The sequence below is a fragment of the Alexandromys fortis genome, unplaced genomic scaffold (assembly GCF_014885135.2).
Source record: "Alexandromys fortis isolate MF-2015 unplaced genomic scaffold, M_Fortis_MF-2015_v1.1 scaffold_15, whole genome shotgun sequence".
NCBI classification, from domain to species: Eukaryota; Metazoa; Chordata; class Mammalia; order Rodentia; family Cricetidae; genus Alexandromys; species Alexandromys fortis.
The window spans coordinates 16,686,790-16,711,311 of record NW_026067911.1 but is presented as its reverse complement, the minus strand read 5'-3'; the positions used below and the strand labels follow the sequence as shown (position 1 = coordinate 16,711,311).

The window sequence follows — 24,522 nt, the reverse complement described above, 5'->3', positions numbered from 1 at the left end:
AAATAAGTATTCTGCTTCACAGCAGTGAAGAGACACTGACCACAGCAACTCTTTTAAAAGAAAACATTTAATTGTGGTGGCTTACCGTTCAGTGGTCCAGTCCATTATCGTCATGGTGGGGAGAATGGCAGCATTTAGGTGGACATGGTGCTGGCTTCATCTTGATCAGAGGGCAACAGCAAGTAGACTCAGACACTGGGCCATGTCTTGAGCATAGGCAGTTTCAAAGCCTGTCCCCATGGTGACACCCTTCCTCTAATAAAGCCATACCTAATAGTGCTACTCCCTATGAGCTTATGGGGCCAACTGCATTCAAACAGTGTGTCTGTGTATACATACATATATACATGAGATGTGTGTGCGCACACCAGGATATTTAGAAAAAGAAGGGAATCAATGTTTGTAGGAAAATGGGTGGAACCAAGCAAAATAACTAGACTTAGGAAAACACCATGTTTTCTCTTAGGGAACTAAGATCAAAGAAAAACTGTGATAAACAGTGTTCGGTAACATACATCTGGAATTTCAGTACTCAGTAGATTGAAGCAGGAGGATATCAGTTTTAGGCCAGGGTGGATCATGGAAGTAGAAAGGGGACAATTTGGGGGAAAGGAAAGGTACCTGGCCTGGAAGGAGGCCAGAAAGAGTAGTATGGAGCAGTGATTATGATAAAAGTGTACTTTATATGTGAGAACGTGATAATGAAACTTATTATCTTTTGCCGTTTATACTAGTCAGACAGTAAAAATACACATAATTCTGTGTTGATTGCTGTCTGGGAAACAAAGTCAGGATGCCATTATCTGCGTGTTGTTGTTACTATGTACATTTGAAACACGCAGTCCTTGGTTCTTTTTATTGTAATGTGTGTGCCAGGGTGCGCATGTGGAGGTTAGAGGGAAGCTGGCATTGGTTCTCTTCACCGTTTTCTGAATTCTGGGCATTGAGCTCAGGCTGTGGGACTTGCATGTACTGACTGAGTCATCTTGCCAGCATCCTAAACTTCCTTGTGCTGAGGAGCCAGTGTAACTCATTTCACAGGTGGCCTTAGTGTATTGAAGTCGAGCCCTTGCTTATCTGTCTCTGTTTTATGGCAGAGATAAGGACAAACATGAATGGCACACACGTTTATTAGACATAATCACTTGGAAGAGTGTGTTTTATTTTTTTAAACATCTACAGTGTATCTGCACATTGACAAGGGGAAATTTTAACACTAATTTAGCTTAGAATTCTTGGGAATTGTCTCTTACAATGCAAGCGGTGTTTAATATTTCGTTCATTTGAGCTCAAAGGGCTTCATATGATCAGGTCACCTGCGGTACATAGATGAAATTGTTTCTAACTGAATGAAGGAGGGAGGATATGATCAAAATTACTTGCTGTGAATGTATGAAGTTCTTCAAGAATAAAAATACTATGCTAACAAACTTTCTAACAGCTGGATGTGGTTGGCACCCACCTTTGGTCCCAGGACTCAGAGGCAGAGGCAATAGTACCCCTGAGTACAAGACCAGCCTGGTCTACATAGTGAACTCCAAGGACAGCAGTCTGAAAATGTAGCAGATTGAGGCTGTCTCTGATCTGATAACAGAAGTTAGAGAATTTACTGAGTTCGTATAGTCTAGTTTCTACCAACAGTTTTATTTAGGATTACAGAAGTCTTTAATGGTCCTTTACTACAGCAGCTTTCATACACACGGGCCGTCCTGGGTGAGGGGGTGTGCTGGGGCTGGACCCAAGGCTTCACATGTGCTAGGCAAGCGCTCTGCTGCTGATCTACACCTCTAGGAACACTGAATAGGCTGCCTTTAACTCACCACGTAGCTCAGGCTGACTTCAGAGTCTTCCTTCTTAGCTTTTCATAGCTGTGTGCTACGCCTCCTTAGAACTGACTCTAAGCTGCACGTCAGTGTCTAGTTTAGTGAGGAATGTATTTTTAGAGAGTCTGGGAATTATTTCTGTTTTCAATTTATGATTTTATTATCTTAATTTTTCAGTTGGCCGTAAACCAAAGACCCAGCAGTCACCAGTTTCCAATGGGTCTCCTGAGTTAGGAATCAAGAAGAAAGCCAGAGAAGGAAAAGGTAATTTGTGGATGGTCATCTTGGAAAAAAGATAATTTTGTGTGTGTCTGTATGAGAGAGAGAGAGACATTTTGCAGTTTCAAGAAGGACAATTTCTAGTAGATGTGCATGTGGGAGTACCATCTTTCAGGTCTTAATCAGGGGCGAGTCAGCATTATGGGGAACTTTATCAAAATAGCTGTATCTATCGATGGGATAGTGGTAATATCCATTGGACAGTACTAACCACATTGTTTGTAGGAACCATTGTTTAGGGAATATTTATATAATATCCCTTATGCTTATCATGCTGAACCACTTTAATAGGAGAGGCTGTACTTGTTGATTTGTTTGGATGGGTGAAGTCAGGTGACAGTCTGTGAGAGCCAGCAGCTCTGTACTGTGTGGTCCTAGGGACTGAACTCCAGTCATCGGTTTTGGCAACACACTCTGTCATTTAAGCTACCTCTGGCCTTCTGATACATACTTGTTTTCTTCATTTCAGGACAGGATTTCTCTGTAGTCCTGGCTGTCCCAGAACTCAGAGATCCACCTGGCTTTGCTTCCTAGGTGTTGGAATTACTCTCTTTAAAAGCTCTCCTGGAATTGGAGTTACAAGCAGTCATGGGTGCTGGGAACACAGGTCTTCTTCAAAAGCAGTCAGAGTTCTTAACCATTCAACCATCTCTCCAACCCCTCTGCTTTCTTATTTGGCATGTTTAATGATCGCATAAACAAAATTTATCACTGGTTAATAAGTAAACGTTTTTAAATTGATTGTCTTAAATTTTTTATTAATGTTTAAATTTGTCCTATTATTAATAGATTTATTGCATAAGTCTAGTGAAAACTGTGCTAATAAGTCCACAGGAAAACTTGGTTATATCTAAGTAAAGTAAGAAAGAACAAATTTGAATTTCATTGATCTTAGGAATTTGGGACACATTTGACTCAGTTTGGGACAGGTTTCAGACTTTCATTTCCTTGTCTGCCCTTGGTGAGCTTACATTTCGAATGTGTTAGTTTTTGTCTTTCAGTGTATGCTGGGGCCAAGGGATGTATCACAGCCAATGGAATACTTGCCTAGTAAACCCCTAGTGTACACGTTCTCTAGCTCTGAGTAGAACTAGGCATGGTAGTGCATACCTGTAATCCCAACAAGAGGATCGAAGATTCAGGGTCATCCTTGGGTACCTAGAGAGCTTGAGCTCAGTTTGGGTTGCTATGAGACCCTCTCCGGAAATTATATCGCAGACTTTAAAGTTATACTGTAATAGTAAGTAAAAGTCAAACTGCAAATACATGGTGATTTCTGGCTTTGTTGCTTCATGGTGGTACTAGGAATGGACTTGAAGGTCTCGTACACTAAACAGGCAGTCTTCTTTCTGAGCCACATCCTCAGCTCCTAAAGCACTTACAGTTTAGTCTAAACTTGAAGCAGATGTTACAGTATGGTTAAAGTTATAGATAAAGCTGTATTCATACTCTAGCCATTGTTCTGAAAACACAAGATAAAAGTGTCTGTTATAGGTGGGAGTCCTGTGAAAGTGTCCATGTTTGAATTCTGTTTTCCTTAGACCAAGATGATTAAGTTGGGAATGAGAACTTTTAGAGTAATGAACTATCTACACTCAGCAGCTATAGATGTTGATGAATCTAACTCGCTAAACAGAGTCATTTAAAGTCTTGATGTGTAGTAAAGTAATCTGTATGGTGTGGGGAGGCAGAGACAGGCACATCTCTGTTGAGTTCAAGACTAGCCTGGTGTATATGGCAAGTTCCAGGACAGCCAGGAATCTCTGCTCACTTTTCCTGGGTCTAGTCACAGAATCCAGTAATCCCCTGCTTGTAAAAGAGTACCCAGCTGCAGGTGTGGTTGATGATGTGCATGGGCACTGATGGGGCTGCACTGCTGCTCAGAGCCGAGGCGGCCTAGAGATGTGTACATACTGTGCTCAGCTGTGAGCTCTGTGTTGACTGGGAAGGGAGTTCTGAATGAAAATGAAATGCCAGTGTTTGAGTTGAAGATGGCTGCAGTGAGTTTGGTTTGGAGGCTTCTCCTGAAGCTTGGGTCTGCACTCAAGGATATAGCGAGGGATTGTTAGTAGGGGAGTCTTGGACTGGGTAGGAACAAGTGTATTGTCACCTTTTCTCGTGAGTCTTTCATCAGTTCCTAGAGGCTCTGCAGGAAGAAAAAGGAAAACAGCTTGCAAAGTCTGGCTTTCTCAAGGTGCTGGTTCTCTTCCCCTTTCCAAGGGAAATTATAAATAAGAGAATCCTTTTCTTCCTTTTGTGGTGATTTATTGTACTTGCCAAATCTTCTTCTTTATTCATATATTAACTGTCTTCCAAGACTTAACCATTCCTGAAATGTGAGCCTCTGTTTTCTGTGATTCTTTTGAGACATACAGTTACACAGTGCCTTGTGACATGTCTTACATTGTTTGGGGCTGATACTGCATCATTGTCTTATCTTGTCGTCTGCCCCTTCCCTAAATTGTCCATTCCTTGGGGCAGACATCAGACTGTCATAGATACACATAGATGCCATTTGTATTTTTTATTCATGTGTATATGTCTATGTCTGTAGGTAAGTGTGTCAGTCAGTGCAGGTACCGTGGAGGCCAGAGGCATTACAGTCTCAGAGCTGGAGTTAATAGGTAGTTTTGAGCTGCCCTGGTATGGATGCTAAGATCCAAACTTTGATCCTCTGGAAAACAGTATGAGCTTGTAACCACTGAGTCATCTCTCCAGCTTCAAGTGTAGACATTTTATTTTGCATAAATGTTTGATGTTACTAGCGGTGGGATCCAGGACTAAATATATGGTCGTCCAGTTTACATTTACCAGCCGTTCAGAGGTCATATGAGTTCATGGATTGGGGCAGCCTGTAGACAAGTGCCCCACAGTTCCGGCCTACTGGTTAATCAAAGAAAAGGATTTCTTAGCTGGGCGGTGGTGGCGCACGCCTTTAATCCCAGCACTCGGGAGGCAGAGGCAGGTGGATCTCTGTGAGTTCGAGGCCAGCCTGGTCTACAAGAGCTAGTTCCAGGACAGGTTCCAAAGCCACAGAGAAACCCTGTCTCGAAAAAACCAAAAAAAAAAAAAAAAGGATTTCTTGCGAAAAGGTCCTGTGGCACAAGCCTGCTATTCCAGCACTCAGGAGGTGGAGGCTGTGGGGTCAGCCTAAGCTCTGAGACCTGCCTCAGCACTAACAACAGCAAAGCTGTTCTAAGGGACTTGGTATAGAATATAAAACATGTACAGGTTATTATACTCAGAGCTCAAATCTGTATAAGTTAAGAAATTTGGTTCTGTTTAACTCTGCACTATACTTTTGCATTATACTAAGCATTATGCTATTGCCTTTCCTGAAGTTGAAGCCTTGGATACAGGACATCTTACAGTAGAGATCTAGGGCCTCTATCAGCTTCCTTGAGGAAAAGCATAGATTTTTAAGAATAGACATGTAGTCTGGGCATGGTGCTGCAGGCCTTTGATCCCAGCATTTGGGAGGCAGAGGCCTTCAATTTGAGAGCAGCTTGGTCTGTAGCAATTTGCAGGTCTCACAGGGCTATATAATGAGATTTCACCTCAAAAAGAAATGGCAGATAAGTATATTTAGTGTTTTTATTGTAAATAAGGGTATTTTATTTGCATTTAATCATATTAATGAATTTTAAAGTAATGCCTATCTTTGTTTTTGTTTTTAAAGGAAACACAACCTATCTGTGGGAGTTTCTTTTAGATCTACTTCAAGATAAAAATACTTGTCCCAGGTATATTAAGTGGACTCAGAGAGAAAAGGGCATATTCAAACTTGTGGACTCGAAGGCGGTCTCGAAGCTTTGGGGAAAGCACAAGAACAAACCAGATATGAACTATGAAACTATGGGGCGAGCTTTGAGGTGAGAATGAACATGGGCTAATTTTTAAATATGACTTACATGTCTCTTTAGATTGTTTATTGTTAAAGTCGTTTAAAGAAAAGTTTTGTTTTTAAATCCCTTAATTTGATTTCTAATTTTTGGTGAACAATCTAGACAGATTTCTTAGATTTGGAAATAGATGGGGAAAGAAGTTTGATCTACATGTAAAACTTGAATATTGGAAAATCCTTATTTATTGAAAATTGATTCTGCATTTAGGACTGTTCTGGAATAGAAATGGTTACATTGTGGGCCTTTTAAGACAGTAAACCCAGACTGGATGCAGTGGCATGTGCCTTGCAGTCGCACTGTTTGGGGGTTGAAGACAGGATAGTAAGTTAAAGTCATTTTCCTTTACATATAAGTTTGAAGCCAGCCTGAGTTATAGTGAGATTCTATAAGAAACCTTAGATGAAATATATTTTCCAAAGTTAATTTGCTTTTAGTTCCTGAAAATATTGTAAATGACATTGTCTTGATAATGAAAAATTTTTGTTGTTTGGTTAGTATGAGAAATCCATTAAATCCTCAATGTTCACATTTTAGTATTTATTTATTTGAGCCAATTTTAGCCCAGGCTGGCCTGGAACTTATGTGATCAAGCTGGCTTGGACTTGCATCAATTCTCTTGCCTTAGTTTCCCAAATCTGGGGTGTCAGACACGAGCCACTCCTATATTGTGTTTTTTGTGACAGCGTTCATATATTCCACAGACTGCATCTCTGCTAAACTTTCCATATAAAGTCATTGTTTTTATAACATAGAGTTACTTGTAGTATCAACGTAAAGTGTCCTGTGTTTAGGCTAAGCTGTTCTAAAGAGAGAACGAGGTGTAGATGGCAGACGTACTGTGATCTTGAGAGGAAGATCCACTTGAGACGAAGGAGGATCCATCTAGGGTTGGAAACTAGCCTGGTCTATATAAATGGAGGTGGCGGGGTGCTGGAGATAAAGCTGGGAGATAGAGCACTTTTCTCTTAGAAACGCGTCTCTAGGTTCAGCCCTCGGTGCCACATGTCTTTGTACACATCAGGGTTACAGAACTGCACTAGCTACTTCTCGGGGACGGTGGACTCGCCCACACCCAAGCCAGACAGCAGAGATGAAAGCTGCTACTTAGCTTGCTTTATCCTTTTTATTTAGTCTGTGTCAGCAACAGTGCTGCCCCACACTTACGTTGGGTCTTCCCACCTTAATGGAATCTAGGAAGAAACCAGAGAGTTAGTTCCTAAGTGTTCTAGAGCTTGTCAGATTGACAGTCAGTATTAACAGGCACGCCCTGTGGCACGACACGCCAACTTCAGGTCCTCACCAAATCTGTAGTCGCATGAGTAGTCAAGCAGAAGGAGCACTCACAGCGTTTTCTGTGTGGTTTTATTGTGAAGGCAAGAGTACGTTGACTATTCAATCATTTTTCCTCTCACAGATACTACTACCAAAGGGGGATTCTCGCAAAGGTTGAAGGACAGAGGCTTGTGTATCAGTTCAAGGACATGCCCAAAAACATAGTGGTCATTGATGACGACAAGAGCGAAGCCTGCAGTGAAGACCTGGCAGCAGCTGCTGATGAGAAGTCCCTAGAGCGAGTGTCACTATCTGCAGAAAGTCTCCTGAAAGCAGCAACTTCTGTTCGCAGCGGGAAAAACTCATCCATAAACTGCTCCAGAGCAGAGAAGGGTGTGGCTAGAGTTGTGAATCTCACTTCCCCTGCTCACGACACTTCATCCAGGTCTCCTACCACCACAGCATCTGTGACAGCGGCAGCAGCTCCAAGGTGAGGGGGCCCCTAACTGTAACATAGTGTTTTGTTCTTTAAATGCACCTTGGGACATTTGAACTGTCCTGGTTTAATCTGTAATAGCCAACACTGTATGAACACTTTAAAAAAATGCATCTTGGGGCCAGAGAGATGGTTCAGCGGCTAAGAGCACTGGCTGTTCTTCCAGAGGACCTGGGTTCAATTCTTAGTGCCCACATGGCAGCTCACAATTGTCTGTAACTATAGTTTCAGGGGATCCAACACCCTCACACAGACATGAATGTAGACAAAACTCCAGTGCATATAAAATAATTTTAAAATATACTTTTAGCTATACACAGTGAAACACATTTGTAGTCCTAAGTACTGTGGAGGCCGAGGCAGGAGAATCCCAAGTTCAAGGCTTGACTATGCTACAGAGTGAGTTGTAAGCTAGCAGTGAGTTAGTTAGCAAGACCTTGCCTCAAAAAGCTGGGTGTGTAGCTCAGTAGTAGGACACTTGATTAGCGTACATGAGATGCCAGGTCCAATCCCCAGTAGGAGCTGGAGAGTCTTCTTTCTAAACTTTACCACAAACGTTGGGAGCACTTGTTTTAGGCATTTGGATTCGTGTTTACTTTTTAACATGAGACCCATTTTCTAATTTAGTATTGAATATAGCCAACCTCTTTGTTTATATCCACCAGGACAGTTCGTGTGGCAATGCAAGTTCCTGTGGTGATGACATCACTGGGTCAAAAGATTTCCACTGTGGCAGTTCAGTCAGTCAATGCGGGCGCACCATTAATAACCAGCACCAGTCCGACCACAGCCACCTCTCCAAAAGTAGTCATTCAGACGATCCCGACTGTGATGCCAGCCTCTACTGAAAACGGAGACAAAATCACCATGCAGCCTGCCAAAATTATCACCATCCCTGCTACACAGCTTGCACAGTGTCAACTGCAGACAAAGTCAAATCTGACTGGATCAGGAAGCATTAACATTGTCGGAACCCCCTTGGCTGTGAGAGCACTTACCCCTGTTTCAATAGCCCATGGTACTCCTGTAATGAGACTATCTGTGCCTGCACAGCAGGCTTCTGGCCAGACTCCTCCTCGAGTTATCAGTGCGGTCATAAAAGGGCCAGAGGTTAAATCAGAAACAGTGGCAAAAAAGCAGGAACATGATGTGAAAACTTTGCAGCTGGTAGAAGAAAAGGGAGCAGATGGGAACAAGACAGTAACCCATGTAGTGGTTGTCAGTGCGCCTTCTGCTATTGCCCTTCCTGTGACTATGAAAACCGAAGGACTAGTGACGTGTGAGAAATAAGCGAGCTCTGCCGTGGCCTGCAGACTGTTAGTGTTGTACTGACAACATTGGCAAGGGAAGACATCAAGAAAAGCCAGAGGAGGACTTCAGACAGTTGTGCATAGAAGAAAGCAATCAGACTTACTGGAATAGTTACCTATCCCATGTTTCAGTGGGAAGTGAACTACACATTGAGATGCTGACAGAAAACTGCCTCTTAAAGTAGGAACAACTGAACCCTCAATAAGCAAACAGACTGAAAGGGACCAAGCAGCCCACTACAATAGCAAGTTACACTAAGAGTTGGAACACTAACACCTGTAAGAGGTTACATAGTTTTCAGTGGGGCGGGTTGGGATGGGTGATCTCATTGTTACATATAGCAATTTTTGATGCATTTTTATATGCATACCAGCAATTATTACTGTGTTTGCACAGTGCTCACTTAACTGGTGCTATGTGAAGACTGCTAATATAGGTATTCTAGAATGTGAACTGAGTGGATCCAAAAGCTCCAAAAGAGGGTAACAAAAAGATGTAGTGCGTTTCTTGTTTTATTTTTTGTTTTTGAATATATATATATATATATCATATAGCTTAAGCTGTTTTAAAACAAAGGCCTTAGACTAATTTTTGGTTTTCTTCCTTGAAATAAGCTAATGGCTTGTTTGTGTAAAGCTTTTTTATTAAAGAAAAAAAATTTTAAATCTTGTACCTAGCACAGTATTGTTATAGAATTTACATGTAACCTTTTATATGGTAGTTTAAGTCTGTTGGTTTCTTAATTGTGAGGAAATTTACTGTAACATACCTGCGTCACTCAAGTCGGCCCTGGCGTCTCGCAGACACATCAGCATCAGTTCTCATGTGGTTTGGAAATTCAGGCTCAGCATGAACTCGTCAGGTAGCTCTGATACCTGCTGTTTGTTTTCTTTCTCATTCTTGTTCCTTCTTTCCTCCTTTTTTTTTCCTCCTTTTTTTCTCTTTTAGTTGATGTTTAAGAGGGAAAGTACCAGTGTTCAGATTTGAACTTTAATAGTTTGTATATTCAACATTTGAAGTATATTCTATTTTGTTGTACTCTTGTTTCAAAGTGTATTCAAGTAGGTTTTCTGAAATATAGAAGTGAAATTTATCTTGTGGTTTTGGTCTCTGGTGGTATTTTTCACAATACTCTAAAGCCAGTAGTATAGGGTGTCGTTTTGGTTAAGCAATAGAAGTCTCGGGTTTTCTTAATTACTTCAGAAGAAATGCTACTCTGGTGTTGTCCCATTATACGAATATTTGGCAGCTACTCACACATTTCCATTTCCTTTATAACTATAATCGCCTACTCACTTAACGGATTTATATACGTGAAGCACTTTCAGCTAGTGGTAGGCTGCTTGCCTGGCATGTGCAGGCCCCTGATTTGTCCTAGCACCTTACTTGCACACCAAGTCACTTTCAGTTATCCCATGTTTCCACCAGTCCTCCTTATGGGTAGAAAGTAATGGTCCAGCCTTTGCAGATGAAGGCTGAAGCCCAGAAATCATACAAATTACTTAATGTAACACGTAATTAGGTCCTTCTCTGACATATTAGTTGTCTTTTTAGAAATTTAGATGAAGTTTCAATATTTTTTGGCCTTTGTATATTTAACACGATGCTACTTATATCAGCAAAGATTTTTATAAAAGTTCCCTTTCTAGCTTTTTTTTTTTTTTAACTAAACCGATTTAAAGAATTGATGTGTATGGGTGTTTTTCTGCATGTATGACTGTATACATTTAACGCTGTCCTGATGCCCCAGGAGACCAGAAGAGGGTGTCGAATCCAGTGCAACTGGCGTTAGGGACAGTTTTGAGCTGCCCTTTGGGCTTTAACCTCTCTGGAAGAGCAGCACCACTGTTGAGCCATCTCTCCTGGCCACATCCCTTTTCTAACCCACAAGCTTACCTAATGGGACTTTTAAAAATACGAGTCTACGTTGGTTCTTTTTTTACCCCCATTGAGATTTAACCTCAAAACCTACCTACCTCTTAGAACATCTCCTAAATAGTCCATCTTTCTAAATCAAGACCGCAGTTAACTTTTGGTCAAATCTTCTATAAAACTCATTTTTCAAAAGGCTGTATATGATTGGACCCAAGTCCTGAGCTGCACATAGCAGCCACAGATTTTTTTTTTTTTTTTTTTTTTTTTTTTTTGGTTTTTCGAGACAGGGTTCTCTGTGGCTTTGGAGCCTGTCCTGGCACTAGCTCTGTAGACCAGGCTGGTCCCGAACTCACAGAGATCCACCTGCCTCTGCCTCCCGAGTGCTGGGATTTAAAGGCGTGCGCCACCATCGCCCGGCAGCATCCACAGGTTTTGATTACCTTTGCTAAGAGTCTTAACAGCTCAGTTGTAATAGATAATTTCTTACATGTTTTATTAGTTGGTTTGAACTTCATTCTAAAAGCAACAGAAAGTTTCAGATATGCATCTAAAACCTAAACTTGCAAATGTAACTCCAGCTTCTGAACCCGGTCTTTCTGAGCTCTAATTCAATATGAGTTACACTTTTGTGTTCAGTGCTTCTGGAGAAAAGCCACAGAAACCATGGCTTGGTGCCGTCGCATCTTCCAGTCTTCGCAGTGCGATGGGCAGCCTGTGTTTATCCTTAGATCCAAACTTCAGTCACCACCGTTCTCTGCACATGACCAAAAGTATCTACCGAGACCCCTTGGCTGGACCCTTGGCTACAAGAGAATCTCAATTCTGCAGACACTGTTGTCAGATTCAGGAAGGAGGTATCTCTTGTGCATAAGCACCGCTTTCCCTTCACACACCCTTGGTCCAGTTAACAGCTGGTCATTCAGTATTTCTCCATCAGACCATTTATTTTTGAATGGGGAGCCTGCAGTGCTCACTCAAGTTCACCAATAGCCCAGTTTCCAAATCAAGCATAATTAATTTGAAAGATCACAGGACCTTTAGAAATCAGTTACTCTTTCCATCATGTGGGTTCTCAAGTCATGAGGTTTTGTCATAAGCACCTTTAGTTTATTGAGCCATCTCAACAGCTCCGATACATCCTTTTTGATGTATTTTTATGTGTCTGCTCCCATGTATGTATGTGCAGACCCGAAGAGGAGTTGGAACCCCTGGCTGGCGTTACAGCTGAGCTGCCATGTAGCTTCTGGGAATCAAACCTGGGTCCTCTGCAATAGCAGCAAATGCTCTTAACCCAGGAGCCTTCTGTCCAGCCCTTTACTTCAACCCACTTGTCCCCATCTCCTCTTGTGCCTCAGTTGTTTTTTGTTGTTGTTGTTGTACTAAGGTTGTCTCTGTAGGGCTTATCAGAGTTATAGGAATGGAAGGAGTTTAAGTCTGATGGACAAGCTGACACTATTGAATGTTTACTAAGATTCATTATAACAGCCGTTCTTCAGATAGCTGACATGTTTTTTGTTTTTTTTGTTTTTTTTTTTTTGGTCTAGACTAGAACTTGACTCTTAGATCACACTCATTGCCACACCAGTTCTTCCTGAGTGCTGGATTCAACTGTTCCCTGTAGTACTACTAATAGGCCCTAGCGTCTACAAGGGGTCTGTAGGCTGTCTCCTACATTCCATTCACATCCTTCATTCTCCAGGTCCTAATGGTCCTATCTTCTGTATGGATGCCTTACCTCCCATAAGTTTCAGGCTGTCACATTACCTTCTTGTCTCAGTCTCTGGAATGCTGAGACTTCGGGAAGCTAGAGTAGAGGTCAACCTGGGCTAAAATGGACCAAAAGCCAAAAATGTGGATTGGATTTCATTACACCGTTGTGGTTACTGTAAACTCAATGGCATCTTAACTTGAATTGCCCACTCACCCAAGTTCTTTGCTAGTGTCCCAGGTACACCTTTCCTAAGCCGTTCTACCATGGCCTCTCCTCTTGCACCTAGTTTTTAAAGTTCTATTCTGCCTGAGGCTCCTTGAGAAGGTAGAAGGAACAGAAGTGTTCAGGAGATGAAATGACTTCATTGGGACAGCGAGACAGGAGCACTGCAGCAAACTTGGGGTCGCCTTGGGCTACACAGGTAGTGCCGAACCAGCCTGGGCTTCAAAGCAAGTGTCTCAAAAAAGGCAGAGCTAAGGGAAAGAGTAGAAAGCAAATAGGCCAGATAGAAGGGGTAGGACACAAGATGTCACTAGGGTCTGAGCCTCTCACAATGCAGATCTCTGCTGAACAACTATGTCACGCCCCACCTCGACCAGCAAGGATGAGGTGCGACACACCGGAGCTCTTCTCACTGCAGTTTATTCCAGGACTTTATTCACTTTCTCTCTCCCCTGTCAAACCTCTCCCAGCCCTTAAAAAGGCATGGGCTACCAACCCCGGACTGCCAGGTGGGCACTGCCCATAGGCCCGCGCATATGCAAGCAGCTGATGATCATTGCGTGATAATAGCATAAGTCAGGTCTTAGCCATAATTAGGAGCTGATCATCAGATGTGGCTCCACGCAGCTTGCCACACAACTACTTAGTTTGGCTTTGAAAACAGGGTTTCAGATATCCTAGGCTGGCCTTGAACTTGCTTTGTAGTTGAGAAGGATCCTGAGCTCCCGATCCTACCCTACTTTCCCAGGGTGCTACCTTGTCCTGGGTGGTTCCTTCCAGGTGCTGGGAATCAGGGTGGAGCCTAGACCGCCACTCCCAGCTTCTAAACTGCCTTGAACTATTTATTATTCAGTTACTCCAAGTCTTCTGTGGTTGTGACTTTGACTGTGTCCCCAGTAACCAACATCACATTCCATAGGAACTTCAGAGACAGCAGAGTCAGGCCTTGGTGAGTATCAGTGTGCCCCCAAATATCTGAAGCACTCTAGCACATTGGGGAGACTCCCCCGACCGCTGTATCACTATTTGTGAACCTGGAGGTTGAAGGCAGCGGTAAGCCATTTTGGAGGACTCTGTCCTTGCACTAAGATTCCAAAAGCTTGAATGTGTAGCTACTTCTGCTAAGTGTCAAAATGAAAATTTAGTGTGGATAATGTCTGAACCACATACTATTATGATACAGACTCCCAGATTCCGTTTGGACAAAAACCAAACCAAAACACAAACACACACAAAACCAAGATTAAAAGCACTGTTATAAATTCATTTATTAATCTTAAATAATATTTAGAACTCATACATTAAAACATTTGACATTTTATCACCAGTTACTTTTAGGAGAGGCTGCAACAATCGGAAGAGAACTACAGGTTAACGTTTCTGCTCTTAAATTCTTTGAGAAATTTCGAGCCCCATCATTTTGGCTGTCTTGGGATTTTTTTTGAAAAAGGGTCTTCGCCAGGCAGTGGTGGCTCATGCCTTTAATCCCAGCACTCGGGAGGCAGAGGCAGGCGGATCTCTGTGAGTTCGAGGCTAGCCTGGTCTCCAAGAGCTAGTTCCAGGACAGGCTCCAAAGCTACAGAGAAACCCTGTCTTGAAAAACCAAAGAGAAAAGAAAAAAGAAAAAGGGTCTTGATATGAGCCCAAGCTGGTCTCCAATACAGAGATTTTGATCACACAAATGGGCTTTCTGGAGTTCTCGTCTCAGAAGGAATTCTCACTATTATTCTTAGTCACCGGTCCAGGACTGTTCCTAAAGCTACTTGTCAAAAGAAGTCATGGAGTAGTCTTCGCATGGGTGCCAATGCCATACAACAGAAAGTACAAATGCTTTATTTAACTATGACTAGATGGTAAAAACTAATTGAAAATGAACTGGCATTTCTTCAAGAAACACAACGGTAAATTGGAGGCATAGCAAACAGCAAGGATTATCTGAAGATTGTCACAAATCCTTCAGGGCTAAATATAGTTCCTTAGTGTTAGATCACCAAATAAAAACAATTGGAAGTTTTAAGGAAATTATGTCTATTCCTGCTTCTACAATGCTATATAATCCACTTAATTTTACATGAAGATATAAAAAATAAATATTGCCATGCATTTCTTGCTGACATTTTAAATTCCCACAAATAAATAATGAAATACTCTCTAGAAAACTTTCTACATTTTACATTGTACTTACTGAGGGGCTTACAAATTGAGGTTTTTATAGCACCCTCAAGTTAAAAAAACAAAAACCAAAAAACTTACAAGAAGTCTAATTTTAATGCCCTTAAGTAGTGAAGAATGTTATAGAAAATTAATACACAAGCCCAAACTGGAGTGCAAACACCTTTTCACTGCAGGTTTTAATCGGAAAGGTTTGTGAACAAATTCTTTTCCAAGGGCATGCTGGAAACGATGGAGAAGGAAGTGGCAGAAACTGGGTGTCCTTTTTCAGGCAACTTATCATATTTCAGTTTCCCAAAACATCCCTGGTTAAGACTCTTATGATTAGAGTGATACAGTGTTTATAAGAGTTCCTCAGGCTCCTCATTAAAGCTGAAGTCACACACCAGTGACAGGTGGTCTGAGGGGTAGTGAAAGGACGGGAGCCGGCTGGGCCCAATCTGTTCTTCCGTGAGTAGTTCCAAAGCAGAGGTGACGTTCAGAGCTTGTCTGGAGTACCAGATGTAGTCCAGGGTGTGGCGACACTCCCCTGAGGTCCGGATCTTCCAGGTTGTGTATGGAGGCTCCGACTGTCCGTCAGGACTCAGCAGCTTGTAGGCGCTGTTGAGATTGAGGCTGGAGGAAGCGAAGTGTTTGTAGACTTCCTCAGTGGGCTCTGCATTGAAGTCCCCACAGACAATCAGGGGAATCTTGGCTCCCTGTGTGATGCCCTGCAGGTTCTGGAGAAGGTCACAGCCCTGAGCTGACCTGAACCGCTCCCAGCCCGTGCGTGCTTTTAAGTGGGTGACAGCAACACAGAATTGTCTGCCGGATTCCTTGCACTCTAGGGTCTGTGCAATGGCAACCTGGTTGGTTTTTAGGGTCATGGCTGTCAGCCTGATATTGGTGCTGTTGATGAGCTTGAAACGGTTTTGGAGGAAAAATAAAGCACAGCCATCTGGTCCGTTGTTGTGTTCAACATCAAGACATGGTGACCAGGGCTTGGGGAAAAATGTGCCTTGGTAGCCCAGTCTACTGAGGAGTGGTTGGAAGGTGTCAAAATAGTGGTCCACTTCTTGGAGGCACAATATATCTGGTTGGTAGGCCAAGAATTCCTCCAGAATAAGGCATTTCCTTTCTTCCCACTTGAGTGCTTCAACGGGGCACTGTACAAAGTTGTCTTTGCCTTCTCCAAGAGCTGAAAAGAAAAGCCAAGCATTTGTCAGCTACCACAGAACCACACCCTCAAAGAAAATGGGAGCCTGGTATAGTAAGAGTACTGGGAAGGCAGATTTCCATGAGTTTGAGGCCACTGGGGGCTATGTTATTGAGCGCCAGCCCAGCTAAGGCTACATTCTGAGACAGTCTCACAAAGGAACAAACCTACGAATGCAATAAAGCTCAGGAGCAGAGGCCTGCGGGTCTATATCTGCCTAGAGGCTGGGCAGTTCTAAGCTGTGTCAACCCACTCAGACAAAATAACCTCAGATCATCTGCTGAAATAGGCAGCACTATCTATCTATCTATCTATCTATCTATCTATCTATCTATCTATCTATCTATCTATCTACACACACACTAAAACTATTTTCATATAACTGTATTCTAGGATTAAGACCTTTGCCTTGGGGTTTAGAGAAACTTTGTTGTCCTGGGAATATAAAAGTGTGTCAATTTAAATAAACACTAGCTTTAACACTGCCGATAAGAAAGCCAAGGTAACTGATATAAATAGATACTATTCAGAATGAATGGGACAAACGAATAGCTTTTTCTCCTTATGAATGATGGGCACATGACTGTACAGGCGCCCGGGTTGGTGGGGTGGAAGTGGGCAGATATGAACAAGTATATGGTATGTGCATGAAATTGTCAAGAACAAAAATACTTTAAAAAGATTGGTAAGTCAGATACATAAACACATGAAAATGTCTTTTAGTTAGTGCTAAGGGAGTTGGCCAAATGGTATCGCGTCACTCCACAGCCTAGGTGGCAGTCATCACGGCTCAGCCTTTTGACTGCTGGGATCATAAACCCTCATGGACTGCCAAGGCTGATCTCACTCCTGCTTTACACAGCCCATACTACCCATTCAGTTTGTCCCCTGTAAATGCTGTCATGGTGCTATGGACCCAAGTTTCAGCCACAGAAGGTCTGAGGTGTTGAAAATATACCTCCACCCTCCCCCATTTCGTCCCTTCATATAGCACACGGGGAATGCACAGGAGCAGAAAGGCCTCAGCAGTCAGGCACAGCAGCCCCAGGCATACCTTGTGCAAGGATGTTCCACTGCATGACTCTAATGGGAGGGTAGCTACTCAGGCAATCTGTCCTTATGCCCACAAAACACCTCTGGTACCGGGGTGGCCGAGTGTGCAAAACAGCCCTGCATTCCTCAAGAAGTTCCTTAGGATCGATGGGTTCCAGATGTTCTGGGTCAGCCGACACCAAATACTCGGGGTGCTGAGCGGCTGCACTGCTGCTGAGTGTCTTGGAGAGAGCACTATAGAGTCTACTCGTGCCGTTTCCCATGGAACTCACTGCGGGAAGGAAGCAGACGTACAGAAAGTTGTCAGCATACACTGTGGATATTGGGGTTCCTAGGCTCCAGCTTCCCACCAGGACAGGTAATTCAAGTATTGCGTTAACCAATCTCTTAACAAAACTAATAAACCTGTTTACCTAACCTCGGTGACCTCTTCTAGTTGTCTTTATACCCACCCATTCTAACAAAATATTTGCTCTCCTCCTTCCTTTTTTAAAAATCTGTGTTTCTTTGTGTAGCTCCAGCTGTCCTGGAACTTGCTTTGTAGACCAGGCTGACCTCGAACTCAGGGATCCACCTGCTTCTGCCTCTCAAGTGCTAGGATTAAAGTATAACCACCACATCTGGACCCAAGTTTAGTTTTTGAAGGCTGCAATGTAGAAAGCTGTAGCCCTGGTGCAATGTTGGTACAGATCGCCCTGGTTTCACGTTAAGTGTCCATCGGGGCCAGTCTCTTGGAGACTCCTGTGGTTAGAACTGAACATGTACTCTTCAAAATATCCAGGGTGCAATCTGGGAAACACGGAGGAGATGCCCGAGTTCTGCTCAGCTCAGCTGGTTTCCATCTAAGCTTTCTTTTCCTGACTGCCTGCGTTTCCTAGACCCTAAAGACAGAACACATGCCCAGGGAGCAGCAGTGTCTGGAAAGACATGAGTGCTCACCAATGCTTAGGTTTTCAATTTGGGGTGGGTTGTGCGTGTGCGCGCGCGTGCGTGCGTGTGTGTGTGTGTGTGTGTGTGTGTGTGTGTGTGTGTGTGTATCTGCTGATCCGAATGCAGATTTGTCCTTCAGAGGCGCATGTTTTTGAACACTTGGTTCCAGGCTGCTGGTGCTCTTTGGGAAGGTGGTTTTATAGCCATTCTGTTTCCTGTGTGTGGATGAAATGATCAGCCAGCTTCCAGCTCTTTCCTTGCTCTCTCTGTCATGTTGGGCTCTTTCCCTCTGGAACTGGAAGAAAATAAACCCCTTCTTCAGTTGCTTCCACCTGGGGATTCTATCACACAAATGGGGGGTGTGGTGGTGACAACAGACACTCCTTTTGGTGGCAGTGCGAGGGGAGGAGCGAGAGCATAAGACAAGAAGTTATTTTGAAAATTTTTTCCTAAAAAGGAGAGAAATATCCAAGTAGCATTTTGTTTTTGAGATAGACTGTTAACGAAGTGTATTATTGCTGGCTTCTGGACCACAGCTGAGGCGGCTTATAAAAACCCCACTCTTTTCCAGGACACTGAAGACTCTGACAAAGTATGAAAACCAGTTACCTAGCCGGGCAATGATGGCGCACGCCTTTAATCCTAGCATTCGGGAGGCTGAGGCAGGTGGAACTCTGTGAGTTCAAGGCCAGCCTGGTCTACAAGAGCTAGTTCCAGGACAGGCTCCAGAGCAACAGCGAGAAACCCTGTCTTGAAACCCCCCACGCCCCAGAAAAGAAAACCAGTTATTCTGATGTTCATTATGAATTATATTATTTCTATGTGTGGCTAACTATCTGAAAAGCGCCTTGATGGGGCTTACATATATGTAAATTAAATATAGGCTTACTATTCAGCCAGGAGTTCACACCTCTAGGTATTTACTTAATTAAAACTAACATCCATTTGAAAATACTCACTGTTAGCAACCATGATGCCCTTCAGTATGTGAACAGTTAAACAAGGGTAGAATGCATAGCATTGGGTAGAAAGAACATGAGCTGACCAGCTATCTCTCAGTGGAAGAGGCCAGGCTCTACCCGCTAGACTGTTCATTCCCCTGGGGAGCACAGGGAACTCTGGAGAATGGTGTGTGTGCACATGGTTTGTGCTCTGGATGAGAATGGAACAAAGCTGTTTGAATACTAGCTTCCCAGTTGGTGGAAATGAAGTACAGCCTTGTGTGGAAGAGGTGTCATTGGGGGCGGGGCTTTGATGTTTGGGGGGAAAAAATCCCAGTGTGCCCTGTCTGCCTTTGCTTGAGGTTTTGAATTCTCAGCTGTTCTGCCACCATGCCTTCGCTCCATGCCCATGAATTCTTCTAGTCCTTTGAAACTGTAAACCCAGTTAAACACTTTGTTTTTCATAAGTTGCTTTGGTCATGGTGTTCTATCATGGTCATAAAAAAGGAACCAAGAAAGACTACAGAGAAACACTGTCTGGAAAAGAAAAAAAAAAAAAGGAAGGAAGGAACCCAAGAAAGTTATACATATACAGGAGCAGCCATAAAGAACGAATCTGATACCTGTAAACCTAAATATTAACTGGAGGTTGGAGATGCCCGGAGTGTCTCAACAGAGGAATCTGTGGATGTTGTGATCTACATATCTTTGGAAAGCAATGATTCAACAGCAAAGTACAGGGATTAAACTAACCACACTATGCTCTACTTGGTAAAGTCCGTTCTCAAAGGGCAGGGCCTAACAATACAGAAACCGCGGGCCATCTCTTGGTAAAATTATGGTGGTCAAAAATGAACAACAGGGCTGGGCGGTGGTGGCACACATCTTTAATCCCAGCACTCAGGAGGCAGAGGCAGGCAAATCCCTGGGAATTTGAGGCCAGGGTGGTCTACAAGAGCTGGTTTCCGGTCAGCTAGGACTGCTACACAGGGAAACCCTGTCTCGAAAAACCAAAAAAAGTGAACAGGCAAGTTTGACAGTTCACCTCAGCTCCTAAGTTGGCTTACCATGAACAGAAAATGCCATCAACTGGTGCAATGGAGATCCAGCCTAACTTTAAGAAGCCCGTTGCCATGGGTAACCCAACAGCACCATTCCTTGCAACAAATAAGCATCTGACCACATCACACCTCACGCAGCACGTCTCTAGCCCTACACATCAACACAAGGAATGACCTAGAATCACACAGACTGATGACCCCCAGCCTGGCTCACCATCGCTGGGAGCTTCAGAAATACACCCTGCTGTTAGCCCTTGCACTTCTGATACAACCCGAGAGTGTGGACTAGTCTAAAGCTCTTCACAGTACTTCACAGCAAGGCTGAGATCTACCAGCACACAAGAACATGAAGAAATCCTGCCCTTTCTCCTACTGAAGGCTGGATTTCTCAACCAGCAGGCGGCAACCAATTTTACACAGCTGTTTTCCTAACTGCTGTCTGTCAACAGGCAATTCAGTTTACACTGCCATCTAGTTACTTTCCATGCTTCATCCTTCTAAGTTCGGGATGATTATGAAGATAAAATATGACACAGATCTAAACCATTTTTGCCTAAACTTTTCTTTACATTTTATTGGGGTGGCAATGCAGGGCAGATGGAATTCAAGATTGTCTTTTTGCACCATCTAGTTATTCCTCAGACAATGTGGTACTCCTAGCAGCGAACCCCATTTTGTATTCCTGGATATGAGTTCAAAGACAACTTTGGCTGTCTCAAAACAATCAAAGATACACAGAGAATAAAGGGAATTTTGTTGTTTGAAGTAGAGTCTTGGGGTCTCTAGTAGCCCAGGTTGGTTTCAAACTGGTTTTTGAAGAGAATTTGGCCTGAATTCCTAATACTCCTGCCTCCACCTCCAAGGGCTGGGACTATCCTGCTAAGGGGATGTAATTAAGTTTGTCACTGGGCAGACTTTGGTGGCACACGCCTCCAAATCCCAGGCAGAGGTCGGTGGATCTCTGTTGTGTTCAAAGCCAGCCTGGTCTATAGAGCTAGTTCCAGGACAGGCTCCAAAGCTACAGAGAAACCCTGTCTCGAAAAACCAATAAATAAGTAAATAAGTACAGACTTTGGTCCTAGCGCTTGAGGCAGAGATTAAGATTGCTCGAGTCCAAAGCCAACCTGGTTTATGTTGTCCCAGGGCAGCCAGGGTTACAAACCTAGAGCCAGTCAAACACACCACCACCGTATTAAACAAGACATATATATTTTGGTTTTCAAGACAGGGCTTTGGTGAGTTTGGTGGAACTCACTCTGTAGACCAGACCAGCCTTGAACTCACAGAGATCCGCCTGCCTCTGCTTCCCAAGTGCTGGGTTAAAGGCGTGTGCCACCACTGCCCGGAGAGAGGACTAAATATCTGTCTTTATCTGGAGCTTCCTCTTCAGAGACAGAGATTGTACCCCGGACTTTGTATCTGCTAGGCAAGTGTGTGACTGAGCTTAACAGCTCCCAGCTGTGCGGGACAGGATGGTGATTTAAACAGACAGCTTTTCCTTTCTAACTATGTCTCTGGGGGCAACCTTATTAGTCGAGACCTAAACTGACGACTGGTCCTACCCAAGTCCTAAGAGCAAATCACCAGAAGACACCTCGCCATTCTCTAGTTATCCAGCAACTACTGTTTGTGCCCAGCTGTCCAGTCAGCAGATACTGTCCTCAGTTTGAGGTTAGTATCTCCAGCAACGACCCAACTAAAAAGACTAAAAGGTAAAGAGTGAGCAAAATCCAGGATTGTCTTAGGCACACACCTAGGGGGATTTGGAAGCTGATCAACCTTGGGCCCAAGAAAACCTGGAACAATGAAACAGACAACACTATAAACGACAAGTACCAGCAGCCCAATGCTGCCATCTGCTGGCCATGTACTGAACTACTTCAAAAAGTTGAAAAAGCTAATTTGGCAGCTAATTTTCTCATTAGGCGTATTAGAGTAGGTTCCAGAATAGATGTGGAAGACTTCAGGGAAGTAGGTGAAAGCTCACGAAAAATGTCCTCCTGTGGTGCTGACTATACTGCATGTTTTTAAGAAATCCAATAATCAAGCACCCATTTCTAGGTCTATGCCCAGACATTACTGGCTTTGCTGTTTGTTATATTTAAGACAGGGTTTCTCTGTGTAACCCTGGCTGTCCTGGAACTCAGGATACCAGGCTGGCTTTGAACTCAGAGATCTGACTGTCTCTGTCTCCCAAATGCTGGGATTAAAGGCATGTACCACCAATGACTGGATCCTACCAGATTTTTTAAACTTTAGTTGTCCTTGGACATTTGAAGCATTTTTCCTTTGACAACCCAGGTGTTAAAGTGTACCACCGTGGAACAGCTAGTACAAGGGCAGCGGCAGCACACAGCACAGGGCTTTAGGGAGTGTTAACAGCGCTGGAGATGTATGGTGGTAGAGCATGCATACAGTATGGCAAAATAAAAAATTAAGTTTTAATTAAAAAAAGAATGATGTGGGCTGGAGAGATGGCTCGGTGGTTAAGAGCACTGACTGCTCTTCCAGAGGTCCTGAGTTCAATTCCCAGCAACCACATGGTGGCTCACAGCCATCTGTAATGAGATCTGGTGCCCTCTTCTGACCAGCAAGCATACATACATACATATAGAACACTGTATATATAATAAATAAATAAATCTTAAAAAAATGATGTTGGGAAGTGATAAACTGCTTACACAGGATGAGCAAGACCCAGAGTTCAGTCTCTAGCACTATACTTAAATAAGTCAGCTCCGGCTCTGTAAGACTGAATAGATGTATCTTGCATATCTGAGTGATTGCTTTAACGTTAGCAATCCTCTAGTTTAATGAAATACACTCTGGGGCTTAAAGAGCGGGCTGTTAGAAGTGCAGATTGCTTCTGTGTTCCCACCACGCTTCCCAGCAATCTGGCCGCTCACCGCTCACCATTCCAGACGTGCCTACTGACGTCAGTGCAGTCTGGGCCCTGGAGCAAGTTACCTGCTGCACCTTGGACTGTGAGTGTCAGCATTTCCAACCATACTGGCTCCTGCAGGGAGGGACAGGCACACAAAGCAGCCCGTGTTTGGTGCCAGGAGTCATCAGAGGTCAAGTTTCGCCTCCTCCCTCGGTCGACGTCACTGCACACAGGCTGGTACAGCACACAGTGTACAAAGCCGTGTGTGACCTGAGTGGCATTTCCAGAGATATCCAGTGAAGGTCATAACTCTCAATCTAAAAATACACCCGCACCTAGACACAGTGTCACAATCCGAGAACAGCAGGCAGAAAGGCAGAGCAGAGGAGGAAGCCAAAGCATGTTCCAGAAAAGGGCTGAGTCTCCAGTCATAAGAAATCCTTTAACACCGGGGCATGCTCGCTGGTGACATCCCATCCCTAACATTAATAGGGGACTGCTCCAAAGAATGCCCTGCCTTCACGGCTGGGAAAGCGGACAGCTGAGTTCTCTACAACAGGGTCCACAACTGCGGTCCAGATCTGTGGCTGCCCTGGCGCTGTGCTGCTGCTAATAATCTATGAAATCACTTCTACAGCGATACGCCGTTGAGAAAAAAAAAAGCTGGCAGTGATATACCACGACATGGAAAAGGACTTGAATTTCAAATTTCAATGTCCATAAACGTTACATATTACATACTATCTGTGGAATTGCACGCTGCAACTCAAGGTTTAGACACGGATGAGGTTTAGAGAGTTACTCGGTTTGGGGGGGGGTCTTCACAGGAAGTTTGCCAACTCATGCCTTAACTTTTAAGATGAAACTGTAGCTGGGAATGGCTGCTCATATTTAACCTTAGCACTAGGGAGGCAGATGCCGGTGAAGCTCTGCGAGTTCAAGGTTGGGCTGGTCTACTGAGTAAGCCTCAGGCCTGACAGTCCCTACGTAGGAAGACTTTGTCTTACTAGTCTGTTTTATTCGTCTCCAGCTTCCCTCCCCCAGCCCCAGAGTTCACATCTACACAATAAAATCAGCCAAGTTTTCTGTTACTTAAGAAACCTTTTCACTACAGGAAGGCCCAGGGCCTTCTGGGGGTGGCAGCACATGGCTGGAAGCATTTGGGACGTTAAGCTAGATGACAAGAGGTTTGAACCCAATCTTTAGTACATATCGTACATATCAAGTGGGAAGGCAGTCTAAGCCACACAAGTGAATTTCACTAGGCTATTCAATGAGACATGTCACAAACAGTAAGACACAACTAAAGCAAAACTGTAAACTATTTTTTTTTAAATATAATTTTTTTATTGAAAAAAAAAAAAAGATTTCCGCCTCCTCCCCGCCTCCCAT

The 24,522-nt window shown here is 43.5% G+C and overlaps 2 protein-coding genes across 12 annotated transcripts in view; one reads left to right on the top strand and one right to left on the bottom strand.

The window, feature by feature from the left end:
• The window catches only part of Elf2 (E74 like ETS transcription factor 2), a 67,328-nt gene extending 57,149 nt beyond the window's left edge, over positions 1–10,179 (top strand). For all 11 annotated transcript variants that reach the window (XM_050138345.1, XM_050138344.1, XM_050138352.1 and 8 more), the window contains 4 exons: positions 2,001–2,087; positions 5,782–5,974; positions 7,422–7,769; positions 8,441–10,179. In XM_050138345.1, coding sequence (XP_049994302.1) covers positions 2,001–2,087; positions 5,782–5,974; positions 7,422–7,769; positions 8,441–9,065 — 1,253 coding nt within the window. In that variant the 3' untranslated portion in view covers positions 9,066–10,179. The remainder of the gene's footprint in view (positions 1–2,000; positions 2,088–5,781; positions 5,975–7,421; positions 7,770–8,440) is intronic.
• A 3,968-nt stretch (positions 10,180–14,147) lies between these two features.
• Noct (nocturnin) overlaps positions 14,148–24,522 on the bottom strand; it is an 18,112-nt gene continuing 7,737 nt past the window's right edge. Inside the window, exons 2-3 of the mRNA XM_050138358.1 lie at positions 17,316–17,585; positions 14,148–16,243 (exon numbers count right to left, since the gene is read on the bottom strand). Coding sequence (XP_049994315.1) covers positions 15,408–16,243; positions 17,316–17,585 — 1,106 coding nt within the window. The 3' untranslated portion in view covers positions 14,148–15,407. The remainder of the gene's footprint in view (positions 16,244–17,315; positions 17,586–24,522) is intronic.